This window comes from Oenanthe melanoleuca, chromosome 1 (assembly GCF_029582105.1).
Source record: "Oenanthe melanoleuca isolate GR-GAL-2019-014 chromosome 1, OMel1.0, whole genome shotgun sequence".
NCBI classification, from domain to species: Eukaryota; Metazoa; Chordata; class Aves; order Passeriformes; family Muscicapidae; genus Oenanthe; species Oenanthe melanoleuca.
In genome coordinates, this window is record NC_079333.1 from 103,570,025 (window position 1) to 103,579,521 (window position 9,497).

The following is a 9,497-nucleotide window of genomic DNA, read 5'->3' on the forward strand; positions in this document are numbered from 1 at the left end:
GCTGTTGTTCTTCCCCAGAAAAACCTGTTTTCCCTCACTGTTCTTGGGTAATAACACAGATGGAGCTTACAAGAACATTTCAGCTACTTGAGTGTTTGTTAAATTCAGACTACAAGTGAGCTAAACATTTCCTTAGGCACTTGAGTTGGTTATGTGTCATGTGCATTCTCATAAGGTTACCATGAACCGAGCTGTTTAGTGCTCTGGTGAAGATTATGATAAGTTTATTTAAATCCTCTCTAAAAATAAGTCAAATAGTTGGGATTTTTTTTAGCAGAAGTTAGTATGCAAAACTGTGTATAACTAGAATAAAGCAGTGTAGGCCTCACTGGGGAAAAAAAAAAGTGAGTTTCTTTTTCTCATTTAGTAAAAATTGTATCTGTTGCCGGTGTAAGAAATTATCTTGCCTTTCCTTTTCTGTCAGTATAAGCAGGTGAGGTGAATGGGGATTTGGAGCCAAAGACAGTTCTAAGAGTTTACTGTTTAAAGGCAGAAATGTGACTGCTCTTTTAAAATGATGAAAGTCTGGAATGTTAGAGTAAATCCTGAAATTCAATAATGGCCTGAAAAGATTGAAAGTGGTGTTGTCACAGGGGGTGGATAAGTACATCTTGCTGTGTGTTTTTAGCATGGCAGGTACTCCCCCCTCCACATGGAGCATTTAGAGGCTACACTGACACATAGAGTACAAGACTGCAGTTTTTTTAGTGTATTAATCTTTATTTTCTTTTGTGTTCTGTGAAACCCTTGGTGTGCTTATTACAAAAGACAATCTCACTTCTGTTTTCCTAGGCATTGCATATCTGTTTGCCAAAGCTTACCTGGTTTCCAAGAAGCCTCAATATCTGGACACTTGTATCCGCTGTGGAGAGCTCACCTGGCAGAAAGGCCTGCTGAAGAAGGGCCCTGGAATATGCCACGGGGTGGCTGGCAGTGCTTATGTGTTCCTGCTGCTGTATAGGCTCACTGGGAACTCCAAATACATATACAGGGCACAGAGGTGAGCATTGCTGTCTTCTGGATTTAGGGAAATACCAGAAAAGTTCAGGGACATTTACAAAGCAGAGTCTGTGATCACACCCTAGGATGTAACCCGAATGTTTAAGCTTCAGGGTCAAGTCTAGCTGTGAGTTGGGTGGGTGCACTCTGTGGGAGCTCTGCAGTCTCATTCCAGACTGCCTGGGCTCTCCCAGGCTCCCTCCCTGCCTGAGAGCCTGAGTTCCTTCAGAGGGAACTGGGCTGGATGTGGAGGAATCACTGCATCCAGGTCTCATCCTGATGTGATGGCAGAACTCAGACAAGCTGTGTACCCAAGTCCAGGAGTAAAGTAAAACGTGATTTGTTACGATTTTTTCAGAGCATTTAACATTATTTAACACTATTCCATATTACTAGAAGTGGAAAGTAAATATAGGATGTGGTGTGCAGTTATTTATATTTTTTAAGTATATCATTCCCACATTTCTCTTAGCTTGAGGGGTTAATTCTATTTTGGCTGGACCACAAGCACATATAGTCCAGTGAAAATTCTGTCACGGTGCTGCAATTATCTTTACCTTACCTCTGAAGTATCTCTAGTTTACTGTGCCTTTTTAAAAACATTTAATTCCATCTATTCACGTTTTCCTTACAACACAGAATAACAAAGGCAAGCTCTGTAGTAATTAAGGACTGATTTTCAGCCCTTCGCTTATTTTTTAATTTGTGTAGCTATTTCAGCATTACAGAATTTGCTGCATTGATGTAAAACATTGCTTGCATCTTAGAAGTTATCAAAAAGTATTTGTTTAATGATGCATCTTACAGAAATCAGAAAAAGCTTATAGCTCTTAAACAAGGGTAATGCCCACACAGATTGCAAAGATTTGTCTCTTCTGGATCTAATAAACCTCAGTTTCTTGTGGGAATTGGATAGTGTAAGTTTGCAGAAAAGGTTAAATACTGACCATTCTAGTTTTTTTAATTACTGAATGTTATTAAAATGATGCTTCCAAACAACAAGCAGAGAGGGGCATAAAGTAATAACTCTTTTTTTTCTCTCTTAGGTTTGCAGATTTCTTATTTACAGAAGAATTTAAGTCTGGTTCCCGGGCACTAGAAAGTGTATATAGCCTGTATGAAGGTTTTTCAGGAACTGTGTGTTTCCTGACTGACTTGCTGCAACCCAACCAAGCTGAGTTTCCTCTCTTCAGTGTCTTTGTCTAAAGACTGATGCTCTCCAGGGCCACGTCCCTGAGGTAGTGGGAGAGGGCACCTGCAGTTCCACTTACTTTTCAAGACAGGTTATTTACAAAACGAGAGGGGGTACCACTAATGCTAGCCTTAATGTAGCTGGGAGTCAGATCAAAAACAACACACACTGGGGCTTGGGGGGTGGGAAAGTGTGTGGTCAAAATAAATGGGTCAGTGGGGGAAAAAAGTGGGGGAGCTGATTGAATCTGATGTCGTAGATATTTATCTAATTATTCAAGTGAGAGAGGAAGGGGCATTATCAAACTTCTAATTTGGTGCAAAAAAGACAAAAGAGAATTGCAGAAACATGCAAAGAAGAAACAGTGATGCACCCAGTAGGTTTTAAAAAGAGTCCTGCAAAAACCATTGTGGAACAATGCACTAATTGGGGACGGTGTTGTAGACATGTCACTGCACTGCACAAAGGCAAAATCTGGGATTTTTTTACCTAAACCACATCTGCTAGTTTTAGTAACATGTATTAGGCAAATCTGTATCTTTGAGCTCTTTGGTCATCATGCAGTGGCAGTTCTGTAGATAGCTGTGTGTTCAGGCTGCAGTTTCACAGTCCATTTCAGCAAGTGGGGTCTCACATGTAGGTGTAAATGAGCACTGAATTGGACCCTTCCTTTTAGAGTTCAGTCTGTGGCAAGGAGCCGGTCTCCTTTCTCATCTACTGCAACTGTGTCATGTCTTGTCAGTATTTTCCCATGGAAGATGGGTGGAGCCATGCAGAATTGAAAAGTTCTGTAGCAAAGATACAGCAGGCAGATGCTTTCTTCATGATACAGCATTACTAGATAAGTATTGTTCAGTGATACAAAAGCTTTCTTTAAAAATTAATTACTTTTAGCAGCATCTCTGAACAGTACCCTAAATTTTTCAGACGATGGAAAATCTATTTTCCTCAATGAATTCTTCACTACAAATCCTGCAAAATGAATACAATCCTGGGATGGCATAGTAATCCTCAGAAAAAAACCTGCTGACAAACCTCAAAATTGCTTTTTTCCTAGTTAATAAAATAATGTATATGCCCAAATGATTTTTGGCCAGAAAAGAATTTAAATAGAAATAAATGGGTTGCTCAATATTAGTTGCACTAGCACTTATAATTGCAATTATATGCAATTTTCTATGTATTATAGATATGATGACATGGTACTTGAAAGCTAAAGAAAACACTAACATAGATTTGTACTAAAAATATAAAATTGATATCTGTATTTAAAATCTATTTGCTATTTATTTATTTTTATTTATATGGAAATAATATCTATAAAGACAAGTAGGGAAAACCAATATGTCAAAAACTGAAGTTAAAGAGAAAAAGCTGCTGTCCATGCACTGCCAAACAATGCAGTCCCTCTTCCTGCATTCTCAGCTGGAGGAGATTACAATTTCTTTATTTTTAATGCCTAATGGATTAAAGTTCCCATTTCATTTCAGTGGGCTTTGATCAGGCTATAAGTTGGAGCTGGGTTTTGCAATCCTTCCACATTTTAATAAAATAATCCCTTCCTCCTCTTGCCACTGTTATTTTAATGAGATGGCTTGCATTATTATGAGCTGCAGAAAAGGATTTCTATTACTCTGTCTTGCACTGTGCAGCTCTAATTAATTACTTAGTCATAAAAATAACCATATTTCACTGGTGAATAAAGCAATGCAGTTCTGTATCACTTTGGCAAGAACTTAGGTATCTTTTAGTGAATGGAAATGGTGAAATTCAATATACATTTGTTATGTGTTTATTAAAACACATAAGTTAAAAAGTTAGATGGTCTTTTAAGAAAGCTACTAATGTCACTTACTTGGTTACTCTGAGCAGTGAGATGTGTGCACACACAGGGATGAATTCCATGGGGAGGGTGTACACATGAGGCTGAATCAAAAAGTCAGTGGATATGGGAGTGTGCTCTGCCCAGCCCTGTGCAAAGCCAATTATCAGTAGTGAAGATCCCTAAATCCATTAGGATTTTTATCTAGTTGGTTCCTGTAATGCATTTGGCCCCTATATTTCATAACTGGAAGCATCTAAAAGAAAAGTTTAAGGGAGGTAAAACTTGGCCTATCCACTTCTCTTAAATGTGATTCTTCACAAATGCCAGGAAATAAACATTGAACTCAGTGTCAGCTTTCTAGTGTTTTTTCCTGTGTGTCTCTCTTCGTAGAATTTTTCCCAATTCACATTCAGAGAAGACTCTCATCTTCTCTGTGTTATGGTCAACAGCACACACAAAACAGATCTCCTCCCCACAGAACCATTCTTTGTATATGAAGCCACATGTTTTGGAGAGAGAAAGAAAATTGTTTGAGTAAAAGCTAGTCCATTCAACAATGAGAAAACTCATAGAACTACTCAGTTTTTGAAATCCCAAACAGGTTATATGAGTTCAGCACTGATTCCAGCAAGGGCAGCAGACAAACATCCAGTCTCATGGGATACATCTGGTAAAAATCTTGGAACATATTTGTTCATCTCTTTCATCAGACATGTCAGTGTGAGCTCACTCTCAGACATTCGTGGCTTTTCTTACCAAGCCTGGCTGGGTTAAGGTGACTTCTAGATGTGCTGCAGTCACGGCTTCTGAACACAGTGCAAATACACCCCAGGGCTCTTTAGAAATGCCACTCATTAAATGAGCAGGGTTTATTCATATTTCCCTTCTTTATTGTCTTACCTGATTTTTTTTTTCTGCACTCTATATGCTGTTACAAATGTGCTGTTGCAATCTTTATTTGTTGCTTTTAAGACATTGACAGAACAGCAACCTGAGTAGAGCTGTCAGCACTTTCCAGTGTAATAAAAAGTAAGGTCCTCTGTGCACCCTTCTTCCTGCTTTGAGAAATCAATCTTGCAACCTTTGCTAGACATTCTCCATGGGATTCTGTCTCCTCCTGCTCCTGAATTGGGTCCTTATGGACTGAAAAATGTAATCCTGAAGAGATTCTGCCCTGGTGCTGTGACAAAAGACTGTTGTGGGAAACTCGAGAAGCTTCTTTCGGGGTGTAAAACACAGTAACTACATCATGTTTGCACATTAGTTTCTTGGCTGTGTTTAGTTTATAAAGTGTAGGCAATAAGAATTTAAGTGATATAATAGTATTTATGCTGTTAAAGCAAAGAGGATGCATTATGTGGGTATTGGTGCTTATTTGTGATGTACCTGTGTTTGTGTGGTGCTGTTTGTGAGTAAAGCTGTAGATTACACATCAGTTTAAGGAGCTATATACTGTTCATGACTTTTAGCCTGCCATCCATAGATTACTGTCAGGGAATAATTTTGAGGGAAACCAGATTTGTAGTGTCCAGATTTATTGATTTCAGGAGTCATAGAACCAGATGCAATAAGTTTTATCAATGGTACAGTTCTAGCAAATATATCTTTATTTTTACCTGCTACTCACAACTTCTTGTCATAATGTGTTTATTTTGTGCCACTGCTTTCAATACCTGCTTTGTTTGCATCATTGTTGCCTTGAATTTCCCTGCCTTTGTTTCCCAACCTCTGAATAACTTGAGGAGGCTGAAGAAGCAGCCCAGGTCTTTTGTTCTTGAAAATAAGATGGATTGATTTTGCTTAAGCAGGGTGTTCTACTAACTTGCATTACATTATTTTATGCTCCCAGATGGTCTCTTCTCACTGGCTGTGCCATTTCCCACCTGCTAAGGAAAAATCATTATCCTATATAAAAACTGTTACTGGTGTTTTAGTTCATTAAATAAATGAGAGACTTTCTAGGGAGCACGGTCACTTCTCCAGGATTTCAGTTCTGTTAGGACAATCAAAACCAAGTGAAATGGCTAAACATTCCAAAATACTTTTAAGTAGTTCTGGGAAATATGCATAAGGGAATGCAAGTAAAGGATCACCTTTATTGCTATGCTGTCAAATTAAGTAATGCCACTTTGATGTTCTAATACTGATTATATATGGACATGGAAAGAATATGAGAAGAATACTGATTGGTTTTTTAAATATTGTGGAAAAAAACAAACTGTGGGTATCTGCTGTATTCAGAAACGTAGAGGGGCAATATGTGCAAATGGAAACTTTGATAAGCAATCAAGTTTTTGTACTCACATAGTTTTCTGCATATAGTTACAGCATCTGCCAACATATTGCATGTTTTATGCCAACAGTGACCTATTTTAATGTATGAGAATATATCCTTGTTCTTTGGATCTCTGAGGTCTGTCAAGTAAATCTCAGGTGCAGTAATCTTCTACATACCTTGAATATTCACTGGCATGAGTGCATATTCTAATCTGTAGGAAGATTAGTATATCAGGACTAAAATTGCCCTATAGATTTTCAAAGAGTAATCTTGCTCTGAAGAACTAATAATTTCTGGCTGGCAGCACAGCCTGGACTGATCTGAGAAGACATTTCAGTTTATATAAATATGTCTTAGATTAAACGGTAGCAGCAGAAAGCTAAATTGAAAAGAAACAAGAAAATGACCAAAAATCCCACTATGAGGGGAACAACATGCTTCAAAGCCATAACCCAAAAATGCTCAGGGCCCACAGAACAATACAGCAGTTTAGGGATGTGAGTAGGCATTTTCCAAGGGAATAGCACAGTGTTTCATGGCACAAGTAGTGGTACAGCAAGCACTGTGCAGGTTTCAGCTGCCTTGAGCAGCACTCCATTGCCATTATAGCAAAGTCATCAAATGTTAAAAAACATTTGTCTGAGAAGGAGTTGTGTGTAGCTGAACCTACTGCCTACTCCTATCTTTTAGTGGAACAGAAGTGATTTGCACTATCCATGATGGGGCAGTTAAAAAAAAATACATTTAAGAAGCCAATAGCACCAACTTTTCAATCTGCCTTTGAGTTACTAAACTTGACTAATTTGTACTGTCACCACTGGTCCTATACCCCGTATATCTGAAATTCTACATCATGCTCTCAAAAAAATTAATTTATAAATAACAATCTGCTTGAAAATACATAAGGCCATATTTATTTTCAATGCTTAAAAGGGAGTCCCTTGACTTTGTTCATTGCATGACTCAATAGAAGATGGAGGCATTTAGGTCAAGTACAGCAATACCACCTAGAAGGGCAGAAAATTAATTAAAAACTCTTTTTGCTCAGTGGTATGATGATATTTGAATTCAAGAGATTTTATAGTGTACTGATATTCAGCAACATCATTGTATGACTATGTAGAAGTCCTTAAGTCAATTATAGGGAATAAAAACCAGATCCTAGTCCAACATATATTTTCACAATATATAGAAGAGAAAGGCTGTCTGACCAGAAATTTAACTCTGCTTCTGTGTTCATTACCATGACCACACAAGAGAGAAGGATTTCCTTTAACAGTGGTTTGGTTTTGCCACTGAATTGGCCTCCTGCACTCATTTTAAGGGCCTGATAGGCCACTTGCTGATGTCAGTGGTGAACCTCCACTTGATTCCAGGCATGTAAGGTAGCTCCTTCCACATGTGTGAAACAGGGGTAAAACTATGTCATTCCAAATTCCAGGCCTACAAACTTTCCTTTACACGAGTCCCATGGAGTTAGTAAGGCTTGTTTGCATAATGTGAGGAAAGCACAGGTGTTTCCATATGCAGGGCCCTATTTGATAGCGATTTCTATACATTTAATCTCAATATCTCTGCAATATACGTGAATACCAATACAAATAAAAAATACAGGGAACTTAAGTGGCATTATTTCATGTCTAGTTTGTGTTGGTGACACTTGATTATTCAGTATATTCCAGTGTGTGATGTTCATTCCTTAAGTATGTGCCACACTCTAGATTGGTTTCTCAGTGTTACAGCCATTCACAGCCATGATGTGGTACAGGCCTGTAGAATCAAGGTCGATTTGATTCTTTAGAGGTGCACCTTATTGTTTGAAAGCAGGACCCCTGCTTTTCTAATATTTTAAACACTGTGATCTTTCAGAATGTGTTTATTGTATTAGTTTTGTATGGTAGATTATGGTAGAAACTAGATTTTATAGCTTTTTAAAAGCAGTGATAATACTAAGCTTCATAGTGGCAGAACAAACTTGTGTATATCTATATTATGAATATTAAAGCTGTGATTATATTTTGCCTTAAATAAAAGTCCAACCTTGAACAGTATGATTTTGCATTGGATTGTTTATTTCTGTACTTATAGTGCTGGCAACTCTGCCTTCCAAAACAGTCATTACTCAGTGCTCCAAAAGCTGTTCAGTGGTTATCAAAAGTAAGATAAATCATTTTAGAGTGAGTTAAATCATCCAGGCTGCTCACAATGCTTAGGTAAAATACCTCATGGTAGTTTCCCACAGGACAAGACAGGTTGCTTTTGGCCTGTAGATGAAAGTTTCCCACTCCAGGTATTTCTTGTCAGTCTGCTTAAAACTCAGTTTCCATGGCCTCTTCCCTTTCCAGAAACACCCCCTCCATTCCCAGCGAAGAACACAAGTATTAAATTCACCTAGGCCTGCTCACAACAAGGTTTCCATATTTGTCACCATGAGCTGAGCTCAACTTGAGCTGAGCAGTGGGACTCCAGATTTGCCAGTGGAGCAGTTAAAGAAACAACCAAGTGTTCATTGGCATTTTTGGTGCATATCTGGGTACACTCTAAGTGGCATTAAAGAGCAGTAGCAGATTAAGCAGAAGTAGCCAGTAGTGTTATCCCATTAATAATATCTGAGACTCCTTATCTTGCCTTCTTGTGCTCCTCTAAGTCCCAGGTCTGTAGCTAACCCCCCACAGGGAGATGAGCAGTTACCTGGGAACAGGCAAGAAGAAACAAGATCTATCACCAGAGCCAGCTGAGCATGAACCAAGTACCTGCACCAAGAGGAGGAGAGAAGTGATGACTGGAGACTCCTGTGCAGGACACAGGCACCACCTGCTAACCTGGATTGATCCTTCAGTTTTGTTTCTTGCGAGGTGCTCAGGTTCAGGATTTCATGGAGGGACTGCAAAGGCTTGTCTTTTCCTCAGGCTGTCACCTTGCTCTGCTCATACATGCAGGTGACACTGTCACTGCTGGGGTGACCGTACATGTCTCCAGAAGGACTCCAGAATTTTGGTGGTGAGGGAGAAAGGATCCTGCTGGTGAGGGAAAAGGCCCAGGGACAGCAGGCAAATGCTGCAGGTCACAGCCGCTGTCACGGCTGAGGGTTCTGCGGCCCAAGCAACCTTCGAAGGAAAAGGCCTGGCAAGCAAGAGGAGAGGAATCTGGCAAAGGGCTCAAAGGGCACCTCTGACACTGCCACACTGCCCTGATTGGGGCTC

At 39.2% G+C, this 9,497-nt stretch overlaps 1 protein-coding gene across 1 annotated transcript in view; it reads left to right on the forward strand.

Annotated features, from left to right (window-relative positions):
- Positions 1–8,345, forward strand: part of LANCL3 (LanC like family member 3) — a 36,261-nt gene extending 27,916 nt beyond the window's left edge. The window contains exons 4-5 of the mRNA XM_056501941.1: positions 793–1,000; positions 2,046–8,345. Coding sequence (XP_056357916.1) covers positions 793–1,000; positions 2,046–2,205 — 368 coding nt within the window. The 3' untranslated portion in view covers positions 2,206–8,345. The remainder of the gene's footprint in view (positions 1–792; positions 1,001–2,045) is intronic.
- The last annotated feature ends 1,152 nt before the right edge of the window (positions 8,346–9,497 follow it).